This window comes from Megalops cyprinoides, chromosome 13 (assembly GCF_013368585.1).
Source record: "Megalops cyprinoides isolate fMegCyp1 chromosome 13, fMegCyp1.pri, whole genome shotgun sequence".
In the NCBI taxonomy this organism is placed as follows: Eukaryota; Metazoa; Chordata; class Actinopteri; order Elopiformes; family Megalopidae; genus Megalops; species Megalops cyprinoides.
Genome location: NC_050595.1, coordinates 21,309,626 through 21,337,107, shown reverse-complemented (window position 1 = coordinate 21,337,107; position 27,482 = coordinate 21,309,626). Strand labels below are relative to the sequence as shown.

Genomic DNA, 27,482 nt, shown 5'->3' with positions numbered 1-27,482 from the left:
AAAAAATGATGTGACAAGGGCATTGCCGTAAGGCCAGGGACCGGGGGGCGATTATGGCCTCGGAACTCCAGGAGACGATATGTACTGCCAAACAGGAGCGACACAAGAACCTGTTCCTCAACTACAGGAACCTTAACATCTTCCCCGTGGAGCTCCTGAAAGATGAGGGCCTGCAGTTCCTGGAGAGGCTATACATGAAGCGGAACTCTCTGACTACCTTGGTAGGAGTCGCTTACCTTGTTAGATACACCCTAGTCTGGGACAAGAGCTGTCATCCCCAAGACTGCGTTTGAAGGCCAAAGTCCTAGACCTACATTTTCTCTGTAAAAATCCAAGTGTATTTTATATAATATCTAAGATGTATGCTGTGGAAGTCACCCTGGCTAATGTTAACTTAAGTAAAATGAATAAGAAGGACAATAGTATCAACCCCCTCTATGAAAAGTTCTTGTAACGTTGCCTGGTGGAAGAAAACTCAGCTACTTATGTACTTGACTGCTCCGTCCAACCTAAGAACGGAGTCCATGCCCACGTTTGAGAACCTCTTTAGTAGGCAGCCAGTTATCTCACTGCTTTACCGGTGTACCCTGAAAGGTGCAATCAGCTATGTAAAGGTTGTATTTCAAACTGAGAGAACTGGGCACAGAGAAGCAGCCTGCATAGCAGCCCTGTCTGTAATTGGCTACAGATGTCCTTCTGCACCATGGCGATAAAACATAACCTGCAGCATCACCAGAGTGGTTTACAAGTTTAACGGGGAAAAAAGAGCCCATTGTACCTTTCCACTGTGAAAACATTGCAGTTGCCATATTATGTCCGTATTTGGTAAATTATGCATGCGCTGCTTGAAAGACATTGTAATGGGATTCAGTCCTGGGTTTGCGAGAGGAATTTTTTACATTGGCTGAACTTCTTCAAAACAGTGTTTTGGCAGGTTCACTTTCCTCAGTGCAGGCAAAAGGAGTGACTGTTAATTGCACATACAGTACAGTAATCAATCAGGAAATAAGTGGTTTGCTATGAGTGAATACAGTAACATTTAACACCACAGATTTAAGTGCCATTTCCAAACATGCATTGTGACGTTTTGCTGTCTTTTTCCACAGTGTTTGCTGTTAGTTATTTATTCCACATGTGAGGTGTGACATTTATGTGCTTTGTGTGTCTTCTGTTAAACAGCCAGAAAACCTAGCCCAGAAGCTCCCGAACCTTATCGAGCTGTGAGTACACAGACCACCTCTTGTTTCTTTTTTGGAATTATGCACTGATTGAGATTCAAGGCTGAATAAATGTAGTGTCGCATGCCTCATTTTGTGAGCAGCATTCCCCAAGATTCTTACTTTTGGTCATTCCTGTCTCGCACAAAGACATATAGACCGACACATAGACAGACTCAGAGACAGGCACACATGCTGACACCTGCTTGCACGCGCACACACACACACACTCACTCACACACGTGCTGTAGCATACAAAGTCAGTCTGTCTCCCTAGCCCAGCTCTAATGTCATCCCCCCATAGGGCATTGTCACGGCACAGCACCCAGGTGTGCTGCCCACATTACTGTAATAATTACTGCAGTGAATAATCCCAATAAAACGTCTTTCTGTTCAGCCAGGTTGCACAGCTCATAAAAAGCTCCCAGGAGGGCGGGGTCAGTGAAGGGCGCTTAGTGGTGTGCAAGCAATTCCACCACTTATTGCTCCATTAAAGTCCATGGTGGAGCTGGGCTTTTATTGGATATAGTCCATTGGCCAGGAGGGGTGAAGATGATACAGACTGCCATATATTTATCTCCCTCTGAAAAAAAAAGCCATCATTTTCCCCAATGGGACATTTAATACTAGTTTGCTTCGGTGAAGTGGAAATCTAGTTAGAGGAATTTCTGTCCTTCGTCATTTGGCAGTATCCACGGTCGCGTATATTTCTCCACCTGGAAGCACCCAAAGTCTTTTTGTTTGCTGTGTCAGAGATGGCCCTGTCTGAGGCTTAATAGAAGTCCAGTCCAGACAACACAAGGACGGTCGATATTCATTTCGGTGAATTACTATGAACGAAAGCGCTGTCTAAGGCACTATCAGAGATTGAATTGTACAAGTCTTAATACAACAAATACCTTCAATATTGCTGTGGTCGTGTGTTACCTTATTTTGTTTTAGTGAAAATTTCTGCCGATAATTCAAAAAGCGACAATTCTTTTTTTTTTTTTTGGTTGTCCTTGACCTAATGTCCAACCTAAGTAGCTTACATTTGACACTTATGTTTGTATAGCACGTTATTTACTGAAGAAAGGCAGGTTATACTTTTCTCAAGGGTATAACGGCGAGGAAGCATTTAACCAGTTTAATGAAACATTGAACCAAATTACTTCCTTTTTATCTAATTATCTGCTAAACCAACACATAAATGAAAATGTTGTCATGTGGATTATGAGGGGAGATGCTTTAACCTTTAATATCATGGAAGCATCAGTGACGTTGTGGCTTAGTATTTGGCTGTTTAATGTTCTTTAAGATACGCTCCATTTAATTTTTGCAGATTCACAACAAATAATCAGAGACATTGTAGGCATGACTGCACTTTATTGGGCAGCATTATCCAACTGGAAAATGGAGTGCAGCGGGGTAGGACTTATGCAGGTTCACAGAGGGCCAGTAGGTGTCACTAAAGAATCAGACATAACATTTATCGCTTGTGTAGCCCGTGACTCTGTGTGGACCTAGAAAGAGAGCTCACCATTGCTTTGTCCTGAGGGATGAATTCTCACTGCCACAGTCTTAAGAGGGTACTATTGGTGATTTAGTACATAGTACCGTAACTGTGCAAGTCTTTTCCTTTTGTGGGTATACCATTGTGTGAACACATTGTCTGGCAGTCCTTGTGTTTTTATTTCAGTAGTCATAAAGTACATACAAAAAGATAAAGGGGTCTTTAGATGAATCATGAGGAGGCTTTACATTTGGTCATTAAGATACTCTCCAAATGTACAATGCTTTATTTCTGCCTTTTACTCAATGAGGTTTAATGACAAATTTGCTTTCTTTTTTCTTTAAGGTATCTGCATTCAAATAACATCGTCATTGTTCCTGAAGGTAACTTCACCTTGATTTTGCGTTCCTGAATTTCTAACGTCCGTTGCACCTGTTAACTTGATTTATAGCATTAGGTAAATAACCTCAGAACCTTAGAACTTAGGTTGTGTTCCCTCATCAAACAACTGCCTGGTTGGCTTCTTTCAATCCTGTGTCAATTAATTAACACAGGAAGATGAAGGTAACGGCTGTACTTGATGGATACTTAGGATCGAGGGCCAGCGTTTGCTCACAGCAATGTCAGAATCAAAGTCACCTCCAAAACGGCTCTGGTGTAAGTAGCCAATCACGCCGGACTGAAGCGGTACGACAGAACGGCTTGCTTGTCGGTGCCAGCTCTCGTCATGTAGAACCCGTTGAGTGAGTTCTGAAAATCGAGTCCGGCGCGGGCTCGCCTTGCAGTCTAGTGGCGCGCTCTAAGGTCAGCCTGCAGACCGTTCATCTGGCAGGGAGAGCTCAGATCTGTTGAGTGGCGTGCACAGGAAGGGTCAGATGGACCGGGGGGGGGGAGGCTGCGATGTCTATCAGGAGATTACACTATGTCTGCGCTCGTAGGCTTTCAGACAGTGTCGAAGCAGTGGCGAGCGCAGCGATCTGAGAGATAACCACAACACCAGCGCTGTGGAGGTGAAAATGACCTAAGGCGCATGGCAGAAGTAGTCTAGCGTGTACAGAAGAAAAACAATCAAATCTTGCTGCAAAATTAATGTGCTAGTTTTCTTACAACACGTATTTAGTTAGCTATCAAGTTGTTCATTGTCGTGTTCGACAATGTCCCTTTTGAAGTAAATAAAATGAATATGTAGTTATCAAATAAACTTTAGATAACTATCTAGCTGCCTGGCTAACTGATGTACGTTTATGATTAGAAGACATGCAGCATGTGGGAAAAACATACCTTCTTAGTCATTATTGCATTATTGGTTTTGTAATGTACAATGTGGAACCAGAAGTGAGGGGGTGAGGTGAGAGACAGTTAAGCTGATGTCACCAATAGGAACATTTAAGTGGTTAGCTATAGTTAAAAAGAAAAGGTTAAAGTTTGCTTTTTTTAAGGCCCCCAAGCTATCCTGGTCTATGTCAGGTACATTTGAGTGTTGCCAAAAAAAAAAAGCCATTTATCCCTGTTGGCAGCCTACTTTAACACTTTGATACCGTGGGAGACCGGTGATGCAACCCACCTGAGAAAGTACTCACTGGAGAAACCTCTCAGGCTGTAAACATGTCATACACCACCATCATCATTAGCACCTTCTGTAGCAATGAGAACAGTGGGAAAGCTCGGAACGGTGGAACACGGAAAGCCGTTGCTATTGACAACTGCTATGCTCTCGATCCATTCCCCAGCCATCGGAAACCTGGCCAAGCTGCAGTCCCTCGACCTGAGTGACAACGCCCTGCAGGTCATCTGCCCAGAGATTGGCCGACTGAGGTCCCTGCGACACCTCAGCCTGGCCAATAACCAGCTGAAGTTTCTCCCCCCAGGTACGTTGTGCCAGCAAGAAACCCTCCTGTGGGGTGCGTGACCTTATATGCAATTTAGGAAAGATTTGTATCTCCACAGGTGAGCTGCACTTACAGAATGGGGAAGGACACCTTTCAGCTGAGACTGATTCAGGATGACTTGAAGCATTTTAATTGGGTCAGAATTCAGTGAACAACTAATGTAAACATCATCAGCGCAACTGAAATGCATGTTTACTGAAAAAAGATTTTAAAAATTAAAAAAAGCTAATAGGATCTAAGTATGTAGTGAAGGATGCTGCAATTGAATCCGTATTAGATTGCTGAAAGCGTCGCACATCTGTTGAATTGTTCATGGTAAAGAATGGAACTTGATGAGTGGATGAGTTCCGTACGGCGGAACTGCGGCACCCCTAGTTTCCAGCGTCCCGTGCGCAGTGTGAGGTCTGTCTGCTCCCCCTGTCCTTCACGCTGGGTCTGGCCGCAGACGTGCCGGGCACACCGCACAGGACAGGCTGCAGCATTGATGCCTCCTGTGGAGATGCCCGAAAAAGCTTGCGTGTTCCCCGGCCCCAAACACACAAACAAACAGAAAAACTGCGTCTGCGCGTTCGCTGAAAGGAATTATTCACTGCGGGGTCGACCATAGGCGTCTATTTAAAGCGCCCGGGCACCGGCCGGGCACCGCCACGGCCAGGTTTAAACTTGGGCAGCGCACACCTTGTTTGCAGGGCTGTCCAAGGGAGCTTAATTATAGCTCTTGAGGGTGGCTTCTTCCTGTTGACTCTGGCAGCGCATTAAAAAAGCTGTTTGTTTGTTTGTTTCTCTCTCGGGGGTTTTGGCCGGGACTCCAGGGCCAAGTTTGGCCCCCGTCCCCGTCGCTCGACTATTTCTGAGCCCAAGGGGCTCTTAACGATCCCAACTGGCCTGGCACCAGCCCTCTGCAAATGAATCCTGAGCAGGCCCTTCTCCTGTTGGCAAGCGGAGCGGCGCGGCGCGCGCTCTGGTTTCCTAATTTAGTAACGGGCCGTTTAAAAATACGCTCTAACGAAGAGGGTCTGGTATGTCAGGCAGGCGTCCAGGCGGAGCGGAGGTGTTTTTGCAGCGGGCCCCCACGGGACAGGGGGCGAATAGAGCCGAGGCACACATCTGCGCCCACCTGGCATCCTTCGCGCCGGCGTAACCCTATCCAACCTGCTCCGCTCGCTTACCCCCGGAGACCTTTGTTTTTACATCCCAACTGCTCTTATTATCTTTTTTTAAAACAAAAAAAACCCTGTTGAGTATTAGAAGCGGTTTGCATTCCAGGGCGAGAGCTGCGCTGTGTTTCTGAGAGGTCAGGCTGGGGGAGGGCGTGCTGGGAGTTATGAGTCATCTGCGTAGTATGATTCCCTGGAGAGAGAGAGAGAGAGAGAGAGAGACAGAGACAGAGAGAGATGGAGTGAGTGAGAGGGCTGCTGTTGCAGGGAGATGCACATGCTGACCTGCATCTGAGACCCTCCCACCGCTTGTGTCTGAGCAGTAGTGCGGGTGTTTTGACCCTCCTGGGGACGTGACCTTTGACCTCTTCGCACAGGGAGGATTACCGCGGCTCCAGCAGAGCTGCAGGGTTATGAGAAACGACACGCTGCTCAGCGCTGACCTGGGAGCCGATAGGTAACCCATTATAGCGCTGACCTGGGACCTGGGAGCTGATGAGCGCGCAGTAACATAACTGATCTGTGTGCAGATGATTGCGGTTACAGCACTCACCTGGGAGATGAGTACAGTAATAGCGCTGACCTGGGAATGGTTAAGTGCACAGCAACATCATTGATCTGGGTGATGATGACTGTGCAGTTGTAGCACTGACTAGCAATTCTGACATACTGTTTTGATATTTGACATGACAGTCACATTTCTTTGTTTCAGACAGCTGCCTAATGCAATTTAATTGCTGTGCTTGCTAACGCCTGTGCCTTTTTTGCCTATTAACTGGCCAGCACAGGGTATGGGTGTAGTTTCATGGTTGGCTGGAGGAATGCAGTGGAAAACCGGGCTAAGCCACACCTCGGCCAGCAGCATTGTGTCTGAAATGGGCGAAAAAAGTATATCAGTACTGAGTCTGGAGCTTATGAGGGAACCATAACAGGGTGTTTACAGAAGCCCAATGTAGTTAATCTCTGCTAAACGCCACGTTTACACTAACTGCAGCTGAAATGCACAAGCACCTCCCCGCCTGCTGCAGTAACACCTGCCATGTTAGGCCAAGGCGAGGGGGAGGCGACTCTTGACCCCTGACGCTGCGTAAACTGATCTGGGGTCAGGTATGCCTGCTGAAATTGAACTGAAATGCCTTCACTGCAGCGGTCACCTACACCTTAATGCGTCCAGAGAGAGCGAGACTGACCTGAGAGCTCATATTATCCATGCTGAGGACGTGAGTTCTCCTGCCTCACATATATCAACCTTGGCTTGAGCTGTAATATTGGCAGAGTATTGCAGATGTTATTTTTTTTATAATCCTTGTGTCATCAGCCACACGGATAGGGGTGTAACGTTTTACTGACCATAGAGGGTTTAGGGCATAACCCATGTTGCTGAATGTGGCAGTGCTGGTTGCCGTTGCCTGCTTGTGGCCAGCAACACCTTTTGTGGCTGTGGTTAGGGGTGATATTTCCTCTTTCCCTGTCTCTCAGAATTCTAAACTATGCAAAGCAACATGCTGTTTGGGAAACAACATTCAAATGTTACTACGCAACCGAAGATAAAAGCATACAGTTATATTTCAGTGAATTATCACATGCATGTATGGTAGTGCAGTAGGCTCGCCTCACTGCAACGACCGCAGCTCTCGTGCAGGAGCACTGGAAAGAAGAAAAAAAGGAATCCTACGATACACTCGCATGCTTGCAACGGCTGCTTTTCACACTGCGGGTCACACCGTGCACCGCAGTGAAGCGGTGGCTCATTGGAGGACAGGCGCTCTGAATCATCGCGCAAGTAACTTGCAGATTAGAGTGGTGTGAAGGGGAAAGCCCGGCCGGTCTCCCCACTCCTGTCTCCGGTGGAACAAAGCCTATTCGCTCCACCGCCGTTAGGCTCCCTGTCGGCTGGTTTCAAACCTGGGCCGTACGGCTCGGCCTATACTCAAGGCAATCGCCTTGCCTACTGAGTTATTGTGGAACCACAGCGTACATCCTGGCTCCCAAGGCCATCTGTTCATACAGGCCTGTGGTTTTACTGCCCCCAGCTCTTTCCACACAAAGCTCTTAAGGAGGCGCAGGCCGCGTTTTGACACCTCTGCCCGGCACATTCAGAAATGAGCGCCCTTTTCTCGGTATTCAGAAGCCGATTCCAGACAGCCCCGTGGGGTTTGCCTCAGTCCTCTGAGAGAGAGATCCCGTTGGATGAATAACCCTTCTGTTGCACTGTTTTCTTCTCTTTATTGGTCTGGCTTTTAAATCTGCAAGAATTTTATTTGGTGTCCAGCAGGTTTTATTTTTAATTATTTGATCTTGGAGCATCATTTGAAGCTTTGAAGCCTTGTCCAGCTCTTTCTGCTGTATGCGTTTTAGCCTTTTTCCCATGATGCCTTTTGTTTCAATGTCTGTTTGTGGTCCTGACATTGCATGCAGTACTAGAATATTTTTTTTTTCCAGACTTCATTTTTTTTTTTAATGAAATGTAATAATGCCCCTGCTTTTCTTTGCAAACAGGTCTTAAAACATGTGCGTTGGACATTCTCATGGTAAGAGTGGCCCCATAACAATGACATATCACAGTACCTATGAGTAATTGTTATGCCTGATGTTTTTTATTTATGAATGAATGTGAAACATTGGAACATATTGAGAGCACATTTCCCTTTTGAATCATCACCGCCCATAAAATGTGCACGTCTCACTCGTAACATAACAAAAAAAACTGAGAAGGCATCTCGTCGGCATTGTGGCCCACTCTCTAACCCCCAGCGAGGCGTTTGTTCACACAGTCACTTATTTAAGCAAGGTAAATAAGTCATATGTTGGCCACTCATGGTGGTTTTTCGTACCACAGGTTAGCATTTCAGTTTTGTTGACACACATGGAGCCAGTTCCTGTGTGAGTTTAACCACAAACATTTGCACTCCACCAGCTGCACAGCCTGTCTTCCTCCGTCCCACCCGCCATAACCATTTATCTAGAAACAGTCAGTGTTTCTCGTAAAATTGCTCCCGAGACATTACAAGCCACATAAACCGATTAGTAAGTTGTTGAAGCCTTGTAGCTCTTTTGTGGACATTCAGTCGCTTATCTGTGCCATGGGCACGCACTTCCAGGGTTGCTTGCACCATAAACTTTATCCAAAACATTTCTGCACAGTGTTGCATTGTGGGATTTGAACCCCCAACCTTCAAGTCTGAAGTGATCAAAACTAGGCACTAGGCATTTCCCCACTTCACCCCGGTATCGTACCATTATTCACATATGAGTAATAATAATAATAATCCATTGGCACTTGTGTAGGCAGTTCTCACTGTTAATATAATTTGTCATATTGGTTTAGGCTTCGAGGACCTTGTTAAAATATGTATGCCTCCATAATCAAGTTTCACAGCCAAAATGTAACTTTTCCCACAAAAGAAATGGATTAAACATAGAACAAAAAAATAAATCTAGCAGTGCTGATTGGTGGTTTTAAAGGAGAAACATTTCTAAATCTTTGGGATGCGACGTCCTGTTTCATCTCTTTTCCAGTGCTCTGTTCTTTGGTTATCTCCTTCTCACCATTGTATATCACGAGCTAAAGGCTTCATTTGTAGGAGCTGAAGCATAGTATTGCTTGAAGAATGGCATAAGTGGTTTATGACTTAAACAAAGGTGTCTTGCTGTGACTTGTAGCTCATATACCAATGTCTTTTACACAGGCTACACCGCAGATAAAGCCTTTTCATGTGTATGGTGCGTTATATTTCAGTTACAGTGGCAGTGCTTTGACTGTGTAAACTTGTTCCTTTAATTCTTCCAGTTGTGCTACATGTGAATGTTTTGTGTTTTACTGTATTACATTATTCTTTTTCTGTCAGTGTTGTTGCCTTTTTGCTTTTCATGATATAAGCCATGATGCAGTCCTCTTAAACAGTAAAGGGAAAGGAATTTAATCCAGTCACAAGGTGTTATAACTGTAAAGTGTCCTTCTTGGTGGTGCAGGAAAGTTTCCTTTAAAAAAAATGGCTGGAAAATATTCTCTGCAGTTTTGCAGGTCACAGCAATTTTCCCCATATTTTCTGGCCCTGCAATTCTGAAGACAAACACAATAAAAACAAAGAAACACTTTAGCCAAGGGCCCTAGCGCCAAAACAAGTAAATCAGTCCAATAGCACAATAAGATAAGATTAGCTGTTGAGCTTGACTGGCGGAACATCGTTTCATTCCAACCTCTCAGTTTTACATTTCGGATTTTGATTGTTCTCAGCTTTCACGCAAGCTCTTAGATCGCTCACAGTGCGGTACGTCTTCCAAAAGCAGAGCTCGGCTGCACCGAGTAAGTGGAAGACAAATGGACTCGGAGCTAAAGCCCCCTGGCTTTGTCTCACTCCAATTCACCGTTAAAATCCGAGATTAGCCCAAGCTTTCCAGGCAATATTGTCTGCGTTTGCGCAGACAATGGAGTAATAAAGCAATAACTGTGTTTTGTTCGCGTACGGTATGTAAATTTCTTGTAATAACCGTTTTAACATTGTCGGTGAGCTGGGGACGGTTGTCGGAAAACTTTGTTAACAAGAAAACTCTTGCTCGGGCTCAGGAGGTGTCCGTCCATCCGCCAGCTCGGCAAGGTTCTCAGTGCACATCTGGCCTGTTCCGGAAGCATCCGGCAGGCACGCCGCTGCTTCCCGGAGTCTCGGAACAGATGTGGGAGACCGCGGCGGTCTTCGGACCGTGGTGCTCCTCGCGGGGGGGGGGTTTGCTGCGTGGGACACTGGGAGGCCCGGGAACACTGTGCCCTCGCGGGCGGATTTCTGTCGTTTCTGCGCTAACCGCAGGGGAATGTGCGAGACGCTCCAGCCCTCACTCAGCCCGGCAGGAATTCACAGTTTATTGTACCAAAGCCTCGGTAAAGTTCAGCGTCAACACGGTGCGAGGGAAGGCAGGTCGCGCCTGTTTGTTTTTGCCGAGCTGTGGAAATGTGCTGGAATTCTCCCGCTTAGAAAGGGCCATTATCCTCCGGCCGCGCCGCTTTCTCCAGCCGCGGCTCCGGGGCCACGCTCGGTTTATTTAACGGCAGCCGGGAGAGGGGTTAAACGTGGACACCCGCTCGAATGAGGATCAGAGAGAGCACCTAATGTTAACGTGGAACTGACCTGTTCAGTTATTATTAAAGTTATACAGCAGCCAAAATGAACATGGAAATCATCTTTTCGATCAGGGCATTAATAAATTATTGTTTTTAACTTACATAGCACTGTAAGCATCTCAAGGCACTAGCACAAAGATATAAGAATGCAAACATGTATTCAGCAACATGGTGTAAGTAGAACGTTTCAGGAATGTGCCAGAAGCAGCAGCATTTATGCAGAAATGGTATGAAAGGATGGAGCAGAGAAAAAGTAGAGTCTGGAATTTAGATTTAAAAATAGAGATTTGGGATTCTGCACTCATCTGGGAGGCAGTTGTTAAGGCGCTCGTGTCTGTCTGGGCACCAACCGCAAGGGAGCAAAGGCTTGTCTTCCGGTGACATGCTGCCCCACCACTGTGCTTATCCGTTCGCAGAGGGTTTGTGTCAAAGCCGGCAAGGGCTAAACGTCAGCGCCGTCGCTCTGACCTCTGCGGGGCCCTCCGCCGCGTGCAAGCGCCGGGGCGGGTGGCGCGGCAATATCAATAACGGAAGGGGCAGAGGGGATTGTGGGTAGCTGCGCGGGCCCTGCTGGCTGCTATGTGGGTCAGGGTAGGCTCTCGGCGGACGCGGGGAGATTGATGAGGAGTGCCACGGCGGCGTCTCGGCACCCGCGTCGCCAGCGCCGCAGACCCAGCCTGTCTCGCAGCCCTCGAGCGCGGGACCGGCTCCCCAGCTGAGCCGGCCCCGCTCTTCAAACGACCTTCAAATTATCCTCCACTTTCAGCGCCCAAACCTCCAAGGGCTTCCTGGAAAGACGTTCGTACTCGCTCTCTCTCTCTCTCTCTCTCTCTCTCTCTCTCTCTCTCTCTCACACACACACACTCTTTCTCTTTCTCCCCTCCCCCTCCTTTTTTTTCGCCTCCTCCCGTTGGCAGAAAGAACAAGTGAGGGCTCCTAAAGTTGAGTGGCGGGGAGGGTGTCACTGCAGTCGCCGTCTCGGTGACTCCTGGCTGTGGGTCACATTGGAGTCACTGTCACCGTGGCGGGGGCTTGGGCAAATAACTGTCCTTATCTGCGTGAGAGCACAGGGCACAGAGCACAGCAGCGAGGCATCCTCTTCTTTCGTTATTTTTTAATTCTTTTGGAATTAAAAATAGCAAGTAAACAATCCTTGACCTTTAATAATAGCAGGCGTAATTGATTGTTTATGTCTGGAATGAGGCCTAAGCACTCTGGTACTTTTTAAGAGCTAATTGACTTCAGAGAGTCAATTTCAGGCCAGCTGAATAAGCCCTCGGTTTGTTTGACGGTTGAATGATGTGGCGTTTCAGAGCTGCTCCATAATGCCATGCAGAAACCAAGATGGAAGGGAGCTATTGAGCTCTGGGGTTATTTGAAACTGATAGGCGTAGAAGGCTAATCTGTTGGAGCTGTAAATTATTGATTGCTACATTAATTGATTGCTTTGCAAAATTAATTCCCACAAGTTAGTTGCCACACTTGGGTGGGGATTGGGTCATGGCAGCTTTCAAATTGAATAGTACCTTTAGGATTGTAACTTGTGGTTCACCAGAAATTCATCAGGACGTTATAGAACAATAGGTGGACTACAAAGTCAATTACTCGTGTGGTCGAACAGGGTTCTTTATGAGTCACAACCGCTCGGTTTTGCTTGTCCTGGTTTGCAATAATCTCTCGAAAGATTTAGGAATATTCCATACGCTTTTAGAAATACGTTCCATAATGGTCAATGTGACAATGTAGCTTGAACCACGCGTGGAGTCAGGTTAAAAATGTTGTAAGCACATTGTACAATAGAGGGCGACAGAGAGGCTGCTCCCTTTGGACAAAGAGGCAGGGGTTGGTCCTCACTTTGCCACCTGTCTGGTTTTGTTCTGACCCCCTCCCCCCTTCTCTCTTTCTCTCTCTCTCTTTCTCTCACTTTCCACCCTTTCATATAGCAAGAAGGTTGCTATCAAGGTGACAGAAAATCTAATTTGCACTTTTCTCCCCCTGACATCAAAACCTCGGCTGCCTTCACGGAGAAAAGAACTGCGCGCGCGCAGCTGCGCACACACACACACACACACACACACACACACACACACATATGCGCGCAGGAAGTGGAGGCAGCAGGGTGAGTGATGATGTGGTGGCCCAGGGCCTCTCTCCGTGCTGAGTGAGGAGCGATCGCGCCTGCTGTTCACTGCGCCGCTCCGCCGCCGAAGCCCGCGCCGCCTCCGGCGCCTCCCTCCGCCGGCACACTCCATCTCGCCGACTCCCCGTTAATGTTGTTCCTCGTTAGCCCGGTTAATGAGCTGGGGATCGGGCGCCGGGCCTCGGAGGCGGCGCTCCGGCAGACGCCGCGGCCGCCGCCCCCGTTGTCGGGGAGAACCCTCGTTTCACTCGCGCTCTGCCTCTACAGCTTCCCCTGTCAACAACACCCAGGCCGTCCACGGCAGGGGCTGGGCCTTCGGCTTCCCGTTGGTTACCGCCGTACATTTGAGTGGACGCCTGCAGTGTCACACCTTGAAGACCCCAATCCTCACAAGTGTGGCAACTAACTTGTATAGGCACAGTGTGGCGTAGTGGTAAGGAGTAGGACTTGTGACTGAAAGGTTGCTGGTTTGATTCTCCATTGGAGCACTGCTGTTGTGCCCTTGAGCAAGGTACTTAACCCAGAATGGCCTCAGTATATATCCAGCTGTGTAAATGGATAAAATTGTAACCTACGTAAGTCGCTCTGGATAAGAGCATCTGCTAAATGACAATAATGCAATGTAATGTAATCCCCACCCCAACTCTCTCCACCTGCCTGCATTTACTGTATCTCTCCGCGTGTCCGTCAAACGCCCCTGACTGTGTCCAGGTTTTTGGACGGAGTCCGCGCCACGGCTCAGTGGAGGCAGCGATTAAGGGGAGAGAGAGAGAGAGAGAGAGAGGAGCTGGAGACCGGGGCTCTGGGGGCTGGAGGGGCCTTGCCTGCTGAAATAACACACGAACATGCTGACACACCGGCCGTTCATCATCCCGCCTGTGTGCACAGGGCGTGCCTCAGCCACCTGACCTCACGTCCACAGGCGTGTGCGATGCCTTTATCAGCACTTCGAGGTGGAACCACCCTTTCAGGGGAAACGGACCCAGAGGACATCTTGCTGAATCAGCTTCTGCGTTCAGTGGGCTTTGTCTCGTTTTATTTGGTGAACTGCCTTTCCCCGTTCGTAACTCAGGAGTGCTCCGTAGGTTTGCTGGTGCATGCCACCCAAAGGAGCCCTTGGGAGATTACTGGAGCCTCTTTGAGCGCACTGCAAAGCCTGTCTTTTTTCTATTGTGTGTTTGGATGACTCGCCAGTGCGTTCCCTTAGTGACCTGTGAGAGACTCCGTGCTGAATGTGGAGAAGTTCAGCTGTGTGCTTAGCGCCCGCTTGGGAGTCTCTCACTCTATTGTCTCATATCGTTAATGAGAATTAAACGCCACATATGGCGCGGAAAGGTCAAGGGCCCCTTAAATCATTTCGGGCGCGGATCTGAATTGAGCAGTGACTCGTTAAATCCATGCAGTAAAACGGTGATGTTGACAGAGCTCCCCTGTTGGCTTTTTGTGTCCCGGCGAGGGAGGAGCCAGAGGCCTCTGGCCGCCCGCCCGCCTGCGTTGACTCTGTGTGTGTGTGTGTGTGTGTGTCCGTGTGGCAGAGATCGGCGACCTGAAGGAGCTGGAGACCCTGGACGTGTCCATGAACCTGCTGAGCACGCTGCCGGAGCGGCTGCACCAGTGCCTGTCCCTGCAGTGCCTGACCGCCGACCGCAACAGCCTGCGCTGCCTCCCGCGCCAGCTCTGCCAGCTGCACAGCCTCAACGAGCTCTCCATGGCCGCCAACTGCCTGGCCTCACTGCCCCTGGGTGAGTGCGGGGATGGTGGGGGGGGAGAGATGGGGGCTGGAGGGTGCCTGGTGGGAGGGAGGGTAGGGGAATCTGCAAAAATCAGGGAGAAAAGGAACCTTGTTTTGGGATGAATGATACGGCAAGTAGGGGGAAGGGTTCACCAGGTATGTGGCTACGGGGTGGGGGAATCCACGGGTTCTCTCCAGGGTAACCGACCAACTGTCACCAAGTGTCCCAGGATGATTGACACTTCTGTGAGGGGAACAAGGTTTAAAGGGTGCCTGGAGTCGAGGTGAGCTCAGAGAGAGGGCATCCGCTGACCTTCACTAGCAGGGCAGCGGGCCTTGGATGCCTCCCCCGTTCCAAACGAGCACGCACGCCTCCATGGGCCAAGAGACAGAAAGAGGATCTTTACCCGGTGTTTAGAGGAAGAGAGATCTTGGCTCTTATTTCAGTTTCTCACAGACGTTTCAATAGGACAGATGTTTTTTTGTCAGACTGAATATTATTGACGGAAGCCTTCTGAAAGGAGAATTAAGATCAAAGCCTGCCAGACATTTGGAATTAATTCTCTACCTATCGAGATGGAAAATCAGGGAAGGGGGTTGTAACTCACGGACAGAGAGAAAACAATAAGGGGATCGAGCTGGTGGAAAAAATAATAACTCATCACTCAGCCCAAGTAAGAAACGGTTGGAAAACATGCAAGGAGGATACCAGAAGCAGCAGATGACTAATGACTGGACGTGAGATGAGCGCCTTTCTTTTGAGGTGCCCTTAAACTCGCCTGATTGGCTGGATCCCGTTTCAGGAGGCGTATGGCTTCTGGCGAATATTTCCAAAAGCCTTTCTCTTTGGGGTTTTGAGGAAAATATGTGCATGTCTTGATGAGTCGGCGAGTGGCCCCAAATTATGAAATGAAGAAGAATCTGCCTTTGGGATGGGATCAGAATAATCCTGTAATGTTGGTATTCATGGGCTTGAAACAAAATTGCTGTAATCTGTAGGGTGCCGCTTATTTGAGTCTCTGTGAATTCACTTGGCAGGCAGCCTTATCCTGGGGCACCCTGAAATACAGAGTATGGTGCAAAGCACAGAAATACAATGCAGTCGTTACCAAGTGCGGGTCCAGCTGCAGAGCGCTGTCATTTTTAATCACTAAAAAGATTTTTAGAAGGCAGGGGAAGCTGATGAGTGCCTTTGCTGTTCTCAAGGTGGAGGGCTAGCTCTTTCCACAGGGGCCAGAGGTGAGAATGAGTTGCCACCAGCTGTGGGGCTACAGAGGAGACAGATGGCGCTTGCTAGAGGTGTGCAGGGCACGTACAGAGGTGCAGGGAGGTGCTACGGTTTGTAGAGGTTGTGGCGTGATGGTTAAGGAGCTGGATTTGACACCCAAAAATTACTGGTTCAGTTCCCGGGTGGGCCACTGCTGATGTACCCTTGAGCAAGGCACCCGCTGACCTGAATTGCTGTAGTATAATATGGGTTTATTATATGATTACAATACATGTTATAATTAGAACAGTATACTTTGTTATCACAGATTGAAGAAAGTAAACTGTGTAATTCACTGTCGTGTCTTCCAAATAGTGTATTGTTGGTACACAGGAGCAGTCTGGTTTGGAGAATGGTGTCTTGGTGTTTTGAAACATTACATCCGCATTACATTTGGTTGATGTTTCTATTCAGAGCGATCTGCAGTGCCTACAATTTTGTTACCCATTTAATAAAGGTAATATAGGTTAACAGCAGTGCCCTGCCTTGAAAATGAACCTACAATCACAACAGGAACCCTGCTCCTTACCGCTAAGCCACACTACCCCCCCAAAACAGTCGTGGGTTGCATTTGGTTGCCATTCACTGCAGGTAAGATCAGGGGTGATGTGGAAATAGAAGATGAGCCGGATAGCAGATATTTGGATGAGTCAGACAGGACACAGGTGGGTTGTTCTGATGATGGATGTGAGGAATTGGCAGGTATAGGTCACAGCCTCATGCAGGGGGTCAGCACGATGAAATATTGAGGCCATAATAAAAATATACAGCTTGTTTTAGACTGAGAGCTGAGCGTTTAACTTGAACTACCTGACAGTCACCCTAGAGGAGATATCAGCCATAGCTGCATAAAACATGAAGGAAAGCCAATATATGAGTGTTCCTCTGGGATCTGGAACAGACAGAATGGTGGACCAAGAACTGAACCTTGGGGCACACCCATTGAAAGTTCTGCTTTTGTTGGCCGAGATGGACCCTCCCCAGGAGACCTGGTTGGAGCAGTCCATCAGGTAAAGAGAGAATGAGCTTGGAGTGGTGCCTGATTTCCTCAGCTCAATGACAGTAATTAGGAATGTCTTGTGATCCAGCTTATCAAAACTGTTCCGGGAGGATCACAGCCAAAGACAGCGAGACTGCAGAGTGGAGATTATCAGTCGCTCAAAGGTGGTCTGACTGCTTGGGGGGGCTTTAGTTTTTCTTTTTTTAAACTTCTCTTAAAAGGTGTTAATGTTTACTGTTTTGCTTTTGTTGACACATGTGCACGGCATTCCTTAGGGACTCGGTTAATCTGATCTGTTGACTGAGATGCATGCAGCGTTACACCCAAGAGCTCTGTGCATTTCAAAAGATGATGAAGGGAAAAACAACTTTTGAAATGTGGCTTAAAATGATTATCTGTTCAACATTTTGGCATGTGATCAACACCTGGTAGATTGTTCAGGGGTCCTGTTGAGACCCATACACAGAGCATATACAGTTAATTTACAGTTCACACCTACAGTTCGTCTCATGATGAAACCTTTTCTTTGTGTGGAGATGATGGTATATGGGGATAAGCACTGCATGTTGAAGGTGGGTGGAGGGGTGGACATTCTATTCCTAGTTTTATGTTTCTCTTTTGCGAGACAGCGTAGACGTTCCAGCTGAAACGTTCACGTCGTCTAAGCCCCCGTAATACACCATATACGACCACGAAGATGCTCTGTAAACTGTTCCTGCAGTAAAGACAGATCTGCTCATGGCTGTGGGTTGATTGCAGCCCACATTTAAAACAATCTCACAAAGTCTTGCTTGATTGGCACTCGCCCGGTTCCAGAGCGAGCGGAGGGCCAGGTGCTGCAGCGTTCCCACAAAAACATTCCGTTCCCTGTGAATCAACGCTGGCGTTGCAGAACCCCCGCCTCTCTAAAGCTAAGTGGGGTTTTCTGTTTCTGAATGGCTCTTAAAACCCCCCCCTCCTCCGTCTGAATAGTTATTTGAGAAATGGAAAACGCAGGAGACAAGCCTCTTTTACATAGCCCAATTTCCAGGCCGAAACCCACATTTAATTGCGGCAATCTATAACTGAAAGGACTTGAGAAGGCTGGCACCTGTAAAATATGTGGAAACTTTGCGGTGGTGGGGCGGAGAATTGGCCAGCACCTTTTTTTTCTTTCCCTTTTGCGGGGGGAGGGAGTGGTTGGGGTTGGGACGGGGGGGGGGGGGGGGGGGGGCATTAATGGGTAGCTTCCACGTCGCACACTGAATCCATCGAAGCCTCTTTTGAACCGGCTTCAAACAATCAGCAGCGTGGACGACAGAGCGCGTTTTGTTCTGTGCCAGCCATGTGGAGGGCATATGCTAATGCCGTGATGCAGGGAGCAGAGTCCCGGGTTTGTTCGGGATCGGTAGCTGCTGGTCATTTCCCACAGCGGGGCTTTGATCCGGGACGGGGTGGGGGGTGGGGGGGGGGGGGGGGGGGGGGTCGGGCGAATGGAAACGTTTCAGACGCGGCAGCGCGCTTGAAAGTAGCCACATGAAAAGAGCCTTTGTGGCGCGGCGCGAGCGCTAGCCCTCCGCAGATGGACGGCTTCCCTCTGCCGTAAAAAACCCGTCCCGTCCAGATGTGACGCGCCGCCGGGGGCGAGCGGAGGAGGGGATCCTGACGCCCCCGCCCTCCGCATCAGACCAGTGCCCACCGACGCCGCCAGATGTGTGCGAGCCGCTGGCCGGCGGCCTGGGAGACTCGTAAACATGGTGCTGTTTACTCCACGTGGCACTGCTCGCAGGAGCAGCTCGGGGGAGGTACACAACGTTCACAACAGGAAGGACATTATATGCAGACATTGCTTTCATAAAAGCCTAAAATGTATATCCCACCCACATGGAGAGTTTCTCTTTTTTCCTCAAGTATGAGCAGTATGGCGTACTGGTAAGGAGCAGGGCTTGTAACAAAAGGTTGCTGGTTCAATTCCCCAGTGTGGCAGTGCTGTTGTACCTTTGGGCAAGGTACTTAACCCACAATTGCCTCAGTATATATTCAGCTGTATAAATGGGTAAAATTTTAACTTAAGTCACTCTGGATAAGAACATCTGCTAAATGACAATAATGTCATGTAATGTGTGAAGGAACACCAGTAATTTAAGTATCAAACTACCCCTCATCCCCTGTCCTTCATGGCAATGCATAGGCCTTATCAGACCCAAAGATGAGTTGCCTTTTTGGGTACAGCGTAAGAGGCACAGTTGAAGAAGTCACCAGCATGGACCCGCAGGAACGACGCGGTGATACTTCCCGCAGGGAGGGGTCGGCAAACCCCGGGGGGGCATGGGGGGACACGTGCAGGCCAGGTGATAACGAGCCCGGCGCGCTAACGAAGCGTTTCTCAGCTCACCCCCCGGCGCTCGCCTCCGCCCCGCCGGCCCGGCCCCGCACCCGCGTCTTCAAAGCCGTCCTTATCTCCACATCTTCCGGGGGAACGTGGAATAAGACCCGCCCCGAGTCTTCTTCAAGGGCAGCCTGCGCTTCCCGCAGCGAGGAGAGCGTTTTCTGCTGAGCGACGGGGGGGAAGTAAGCTCAACAAACGGGGGGATGGGGGGATGGGGCACATTTTCCTGCCACGTGCCAGGTATTCAGCGTAACGAGATACCTGTGCGGAAAAAAAGAAGAAGAAAAACAGACAATTTATGGCGTGACATTCAGAGACACTGCAATGACACGCCGCGCATGCTCGCGCCGATTCGTCTTAATGCGGCCGGGGACGCGGGCATAATTAGAGCATCTCGGAATGATCATTGCCACAGCTATAATTACTCAGGACGGATTCTCGGGTCCGTGTCTCGTCAGGATCCCGTTTGGCTCTTTCTCTCTGTGTTTGCCGGGCTGTTCGTGTGTCCTCGGTGCTTTCGTTGATGTGCTGTTTCTGCGCGTTCCGGGGCGCCTGTGAGTGAGAGTGCACTAATGAACCCGTGGAGAGGAACAGCTTGTGGCAGGCTCCTGGTTAATGTGACCTGGAGCAGTGCAGGACCTCCCAGAGTCAGGTGCTGTGACTGATGGTGGGGATGTCTCTGTCAGATCTAGGGCGCTCCCGGGAGCTGCAGTTTGTCTTTGTTGACAACAACGTTCATCTGAAGGGCCTCCCATCCTACTTGTACAACAAGGTGATCGGCTGCAGTGGGTAAGAGCTGTTTCCTGTGTCCTTTCCAGCTTTCTCTTCCCTCTCTCCACTTTGCTCATCTTTCTCTCCTCCTCTCCTGCTCTCCTGTCTCTCCTCTCCTCCCCCTCTCCTTCCCTTCTTTCTCTCCTCCCTCTTCCTCCTCTGTCTTTCCTCCTCTCTCATCCTCTTCCTTTCCTTTTTTCCTTTACATGCTTTTTTGCCACCTGGCTGCTCACAGCACAGCTCTCTCTATTGGAGCAAAGCTTTCGCTGTTTGCCATACATACCAACGTCATTCCCTAAAAGGATGTCTACATAGACTTTACACTGATGTTAGTTACATCTACAAATTCCGAAATGCATATGCCATCAGAAAGTGCCATTCCTGTCCATCTGCCTGTCCCCCCCCCAACTCCTTCCTCCCGTAGGTGTGGCCTGTCGACGCAGGTGTCGGACTTTAAGCTACTTTCCGTGGCCCTGGAGGAGGTGACGGTCCCCCTGCCAGCGGAGGTGAAGGCCATTGGCTCGGAGGCGGAGCGAGTGGTGCCTCTGGAGGAGCTGGCCATGAGGGTCCTGCACGCCATGTACAGCTCACTGCTCAAAGGTGAGGGGCCTGCCTCCCGCTACCCACTCACCAGTGCGTCACGCGGCACAAACACGTCGCCCATGTCCAAAACAAGCGTTGCGTAAGCAGCCGAGGTCGCAAAATTTTTTTTTGCCCCCTCTCCATTAAAACACATCCCCTTGGAAACAAGAGTGTCTCTGAGAGCCACGCGACTCACCTCGTAAACAGCACGACGGTGCGGCGGAGGGCTCTGAATGACCTCATTCTCGCCGTCCGCCATTTGCTGCGAGCGGGAGGCTGTACCATTAGTCATGACTCGCCGAGCCCCGCTGCCCAAACATAACTGGGGGGAGTACTTATCTCACTACTACACATTATGGCCTAATTACTGTCTTATCTTTGGCTTATCAAACCACATGCGGTCTCGAACTTTACATGTGCCCCCCCCCCCACCCCCCACCCCCCCAAACAGATAAGAAATTTAAAGGATGCAAACCGCAAACCTCACGCGAGTAACACCTCAGCCTTTCAGAGCTGACTCACTGGAGAAGAAACGTACCGAGTAAGAAGGCAGTGTAGAGAGAGAGAACTGTCAGCATGGCTTCGGTCTCCTCAAACTGAGGCCGCCAGGCACCTGCTCAGCAGACACTCGGCATCCTGCTGTGGTCCACTGAGAATTCAAATCAAAAAGATAAGCAATATAATTATATAACTGCGTGCTCTGTAGATCAAAGGGATCTGAGAAATTCTCAACAGTTTGCCTTGCGCCTCTCATTTCACATTCTGTATGTGGAGCTTCAGTTTATTTTGCGGTTTCCAGGAAAGTGTCCTAAAATCAGTGAGAGGGTTCTCCAAGGAAATTTTTTGTCTGTACCAAGTCAGTGTTCACGATATGCGAGATGTATGAATACATGCTACGACCAAACAAACACTTGCCCTGGGGTTTCATTTTCAGAAACCACCGTAGCTTACATACAAATCTGTAGTTTCTGTGAAACGTGTGAAATTCATGCTGAGTTCCTCTAGTTACTTGATCTCATCCCATTTTTTTAAAAGGAAGTTGGACACATTTCTGAGCGAAGTGCTGATATCGTTTAGTTGCTCAGACCTTACTTTACTGCATGTTGGGAATGGCAGGAGAACAGAGAGAGGGAGGCCTGGTTTTACAGGATGCGCGTTGCTGGGGGAGAGCGAGGGATGGCTTGGCAGCGCGTGGGGCGTCTTCTGGAAGCAAAAAATAAGCCCACCACATGTCTGTCTCACCGCAACAATGAGGTGACCTCATCCAGGTCAGAGGAGGCCGACAGCTGCGGCCCCGCCCCAACCTGCCCCGCCCGACGTGACGCATTCTCCCTCCGGGAATCCGGGGGGGGGCTAACTCCGCCCCGCCGGGCGCATTTTAAGCGGCCTGCTCTTAACTGTCCACCTTTTTAACGTCCGCGGTGTTCCGTTTCGTGCCGACTGGAAGCAGCGATGTCAGAAACGGAGCCTTCCGTGGGTTTGAAACCGCACTGCGTTCTGGGATGGATTTTACAGGTGGCACACGTCCCCGGCTGGCTGCCGTGGCAGCGGGCATACAGACAGGCTCTGTGGTTGAACGCGGCCATATGGACTTCATTACAAGGGAGCTCTTTGGTACCGCTGGAGAAATCAGGTTGGAACTAATTGATACAACATACCAGGAATCCTTGTAATTTTATAGTCTGGTTCGCCTGGCCCAGCGGGCGGCGGTGTGCTAAACTAGGATGAGGACTGGAACACGTTGCATTTGTGCGGGGCCAAACTTAACCGTCTAAGGTGTGAAGTCACAGGCGGAGCCCTGCGTTAAATTCCAGTAAAACGGAGGCTGCCATGTCCTCTCGCAGTCTGAAGACATGAGGCCTGTCCTCTCTGTCCCTCTCCCCGTTTGGCTGAAACCAAACCACACAGTCTCTTTCCAGGTGGTGTTACCCATCAAAGCGTTTGAGGCAAAGCTATTCTGAATGGAAGCTGTGTCTGTTTTGAGCACGTACAGGTTTAGAAGAGAGGTGTGTTGTCTCTGACAGTTCACATGTGGGAAAAAAAAAAGCTGAAAAACACGGAAAACTTTCACAGCAACGCTTCGACAAAACTTACTCTTTTATTTTAGTCCTGTCGGGAAATTTAAACTGTGAAGTGCGCACAGGTTTAGAAGAGGTGTGTTGTCTGTGACAGTTCACATGGGAAAAAAAAAGTTAAAACACTGAAAACTGTTGCAGCAGTGCTTCAACAAAACTCCACGTGTTATTTCAATCCTGTCAATAAATTTAAGCTGTAAGGTGAATCCTGCACAATGTGGCAGACACAGCAGAAGGTGTGACCGTTTTGTAATGTTTTTATTTTTTTTGTCTTTCTCCAGATCTGAACTTCCTGCCCCCCATCTCCTTACCCAAGAGCCTCCTGGATGTGCTCCGGTGTCCCCTGGGTCACTGTCACCGCTGCAGCCAGCCCATGTTTACCATCGTCTACCCCAAGCTCTTTCCCCTGAGGGAGACGGCGCTGGCGGGGGTGCACCGCAGGTAACTCCCCCAGGCCCCCCGAGGAGAACAACAACAACCACAACAACAGCAGCGCCGTCGCCGACCCACCTCCCCCCCCCACCCCCCCCCCGGCCAGCCACGAGGAAACATTCCTAATCTAATCTCGTGTCACATTTTGTTTACTCAGGGAAAAAAAAAGGAACGGGCAAACTTTCCTAGCGACAGCTCATTAGTTTCCTCGTCGGTGCCGCACGCCGTCGGGTCCTCCGGTTCACCTCGTGCGTTAATCCGAGGCCTTGTAAAGCACCGCATTAAAGCGCCTGATGTGCGTTAAAAGCGCCTTGCCCACAGCTACAAAGGCAGCGGGGAAGCTCAGTTGGCAAGGCGTGTGTCTTGAGTGCAAACGACGACCAGGAAACCTCGGCGGGGGATGACAGGAGACTTCTCTCCTTCAGGGAAGGGGTAGGCTATCCAGGGATTCCTCGTGTCACCGCTGTCCTCTAGCGAGCTCCCATTTCACTGCGGTGCACTGTGTGACTTATAACCGTGAGAATAACCGTTGGCTGCATTCAAGTGTATCGGAGGATTGTGTTTGTCTCGCTTCGGTGCACCTGCGGCAGTGCAGAAGCTATCGCATGAGTTGAGCTTGATGTACAGCTGCCGATTTCCAAAGCAGGTTTGCTGAAACCTGGGAAGAAAAGTAAAAGCAGCTAATCAGCTCTGAGACAGGAGAGCATCAGTGAGATGAGCGCTCGTAGATAGATATTCCAGTGGAGGTTTTGGGCAGCCCCCCCCCGTATCCACCCCTGCTGTGCTCGAGCTCGGTGATGCCACTCCTGTGTGGCGTTTCACGGAGAGGGAGTCTAATTGAAAGGGACGGCGGCTCTCGCTGATGTCCTCTGACAGCAGCGGCTTTCGCCAGAGGTGGGCGCGGCGGCGTCACGCTGGGAGTTTGCACAGCTCCTTGGCGCGTCTGCGCGCGGGCGGACGGGCCCCCGCCGCGATCGCTCGGGCAGCCAGCCAACGGCGGCAGATGAGTTTAATAGAAAAACGCAGATACACACCCCCCCCGCCCCCCCCCCCCTACCAACCCCATCTGCCATCCCGCTTCCAGGGCCGCGCCGATGCCGGCGTGTGGGGGGCCACTCCGAGAGGGGCCGGGGGGCCCGCGTCGTTTCAGAGGCGGAGGTTGTCGCCGCGGTGCTGACTAATTAAATGCACCCTCATCCTGGCCGTGCTGTGGGTCTGTGTCTCTCCACGGGGCGGCGGGCACCGGCGGGTTGGCAGGCCTGGCACGGGTGCGGAAAACGGCGCGGGTGTCCAGTCAGAAACGGAGCCCTGATCCACACTCTCCCATCCCGATGTGGCCGAGTCGCGGGCCTGTCATCCTGAGCCGAGCGGATAGGTTAATCGTTTCATTAGCGCCGAGTCCTCGGACGCCGCTCCCCGTCTCGCGGCGTCTGCCGTCGCTCACCCCGGCGGCGCGTGCGGACGCAGGGGCCCCCGGCAGTGCCGGACCGGACCGCTGCAATCACCGACGGCCGTAATTTACGGTCCCGTCTGAGCGGGGGAGCGAGAAAGGGATGAGATACGGAGATAGAGTGGTGATTAGACAGCACCTGAAGACATGAAGCTGTGGCCGCAGCTGCTGCTGGGAGCTGGCCTTGCGCCTGCTCTCTTCTGTCGCCTCCTGTGTGCCTGCTGTGATCCTGCTCGCTCACGGTCTGTGCTGTTGTTTTTCATGGTCACTCTCTCCTTTGCACTGTTGTCCTTCGCAGTCTCTTGGCTGTGTTGCGGTTGTTCATGGTCAGACTCTCCTATGGCATCTGATCCCTCACGGTCGCTCTCCTCTCTCCCCTGTGTTTCTTTGAACAGGACCACAGTGAGCTTCGTGGCCTACTGCTGCTCCAGCCAGTGCCTGCGGACGTTTGACCTCCAGAGCTGATCCCAGGTCAGGATCCCGCTCCAGTGGACTTGAAAACCCTCCTCACTGCCGCTGACCTGAGAGCAGGGGCCCTTTGCGGACTGGTCAGTCATTCTCTCAGCACTCGGAAAGCGAATGAAGCGGACGCAGCCACGCTATGGGCTCAAGAATACAAAAACAAAACTAATGTCTCAACTCAGCTGACTGTGTCACTCTGAAATTAATGCCTGTTACCTGGACGGCAGTCTCTCTAGGACATTGTGAGATGCTCCCAGTAGCAGTTGTTACACTGAATGACTACATTGGCCGCACAGAGACTATACAAATGAAAATGAAGTGTCTATATTGTCTGCTCACTAAAATGAGCTCACTTTCAGTATTTCACTACATTTGACTCCTCAGACTAACCCTGGTCCTTCATTGCAGCGTGCATCTAGTTTACATATGATCAATCACTCTTGCAGAAATGATTCCCCATCTTGATCCCACTCAGAATTTATTTTGATAGTTATCAAGATTTTTATACATGGCTCTAATGTGACAGCTAGAAATACATTTGAAAAAAAATCCCATTGGAAATATACTATAAAACATAATTATATAAGTTTTATACTGAAATATGTTTTCTACCCATGAAAATCCTGTCCCCAGTTTTACATCATTCCCTTATCATTCAGAAGACCATTTTAACATATGAACAGAATGTTTGTTCAGAAAGTTGTTTTCATAGAAAGTGTTTGAACCATTTAGTTATTTGATTAGCAGACAGCCCTGGACATGGTTGCATATTATACATTTTGAGAGCTGGATTTTTACAGATGCAGTCCAGGTTAAGCACCTTAATGGAAATGCCCAATATAGGACTTGAAGGTACAACCCTCTGGTTACAAGTCTGGTTCCCTAATTGCTACGCCACACCGCTGCCCAGACATTTTATAGACTGGACTAGCCAGTAGATGGTGTAGATAAATAATTTATATAACTATTATGAATCCTTCTTTCATAACCTGAAATTGGTTTGTTTTATATGGAAGGTTTTTGGACAATGAATGCCTTGATTTTGAAAAAGAGGGCGGGATAGTGTATATTTTGAAGTGGATACATTATTTCCGAATCGCTTTGAAATTTGAATGTTCAGCATGGCTGCAGGGGCTGGAGGTGTATAGCTCTCTCCTGTGTGGTTATGGGTAATTTTGTTCCTTTCGGCACAGAGCCGCAGTGAAAGCAGCTGGCAGTTGTCCTGGACCTGCCCATCTTCAGAGATAAGGCCTTACAGTGCGTTTCCCACGCGCAGCAAGCTGCAGACGACCCATTGTTTGAACCAGGATACAATCATGTGCAGAGGTGCGCAGTTCGTCTGCTGCTTTCTCCACGGTCAGCCCCAGGGCTACAGACCTGCCTCGGGTGTCTAAATCTGGACACGGTCCTGCGCAGACGGCCTCTGTTTGTGCTGCAGCACACGTGATTGTGTGAAGAAGGCCTCGTTAGCGTCATCCCAATGGCCCGGAGGGGGAAATGAGGTGTGAATATGTGTTCTTTGAGGACTCTCTGCGGGGTGGAACCCGCGCCTGACTGCGCCACTTGCTGGCTCCCTTCCGCGCTCAGAGCCTTAGCCCAGAGACTGCAGTACCCCGCGCCAAAGCAAGGGGCGCTAAAGGATCACACCCACAAGAAGGTTGTGAGAATGTAACCCAGCTATTGCGCGAGAGTAACCGAAATGGTGCAGATGGAACCGCAACGATGAATGAAAAATTGTTCGAATAAAGATGGACTCATAGCATTGTGCCGGAAGGGTCAGGATTTTTATGACCACATTTTAAGAATTGCTGCTCGATACTATGTGCGTTTTAGACATAGAAGGAGTGTGAGAGTGAAGATTCTGGTTCTTACCTTAAATGAGCTAACAAACTGAGGTGTGTCAAAACAACCAGGGTGCTTACGAAGTAATGGGGCTTCGCGTACCTCCATATCATTGAACTGGGATGTGTTTTTCTCGGATGTATTGTACCACACTAACACTGATGCAGTATAGGGGGGGATGTATGAAGGAGCAAGATGTTCATTTTGGAGACTTTCCTGCACTGTGACTGCATTGTGAATGCTTGTGTGTTTTCCCTCAGCGAACTGCACAATTGTGTATTCACGATTCTCGATTTACACCGCAGCCCATCTGAAATTTATGAATAATCGCTCACATTTGAAGGCCTGGTGTACCTTGGCAATGATCACTGTTTGCATTGGACTCAATCTGCTAAATAAGGCTCAATCATTCACGCACCTCGTTGCAGGTGATTGCAGGGGGAAGCTTTAGGGGTCCCTGAAGACTGTAAAAGACTAAACCTCATCAATC

The 27,482-nt window shown here is 49.5% G+C and overlaps 1 protein-coding gene across 1 annotated transcript; it reads left to right on the top strand.

The window, feature by feature from the left end:
• LOC118788017 (leucine-rich repeat-containing protein 28-like) lies at window positions 1-25,668 on the top strand. The gene is made up of 9 exons (XM_036543835.1): window positions 1-221; window positions 1,180-1,220; window positions 3,055-3,092; window positions 4,440-4,577; window positions 14,547-14,753; window positions 20,065-20,167; window positions 20,574-20,749; window positions 23,088-23,247; window positions 25,084-25,668. The coding sequence occupies exons 1-9, from the start codon at window positions 54-56 to the stop codon at window positions 25,151-25,153; spliced, it is 1,101 nt and encodes a 366-aa protein (XP_036399728.1). The 5' UTR covers window positions 1-53; the 3' UTR covers window positions 25,154-25,668.
• Window positions 25,669-27,482: the final 1,814 nt, after the last annotated feature.

Coding starts and splice junctions, on each gene's coding strand:
- LOC118788017 (XM_036543835.1), top strand. CDS start 54: ATGGCCTCGGAACTCCAGGAGACGATATGTACTGCCAAACAGGAGCGA. Junction 4,578..14,546: donor GCTGAAGTTTCTCCCCCCAG/GTACGTTGTGCC, acceptor TCCGTGTGGCAG/AGATCGGCGACCTGAAGGAG. Junction 14,754..20,064: donor CCTGGCCTCACTGCCCCTGG/GTGAGTGCGGGG, acceptor TGTCTCTGTCAG/ATCTAGGGCGCTCCCGGGAG.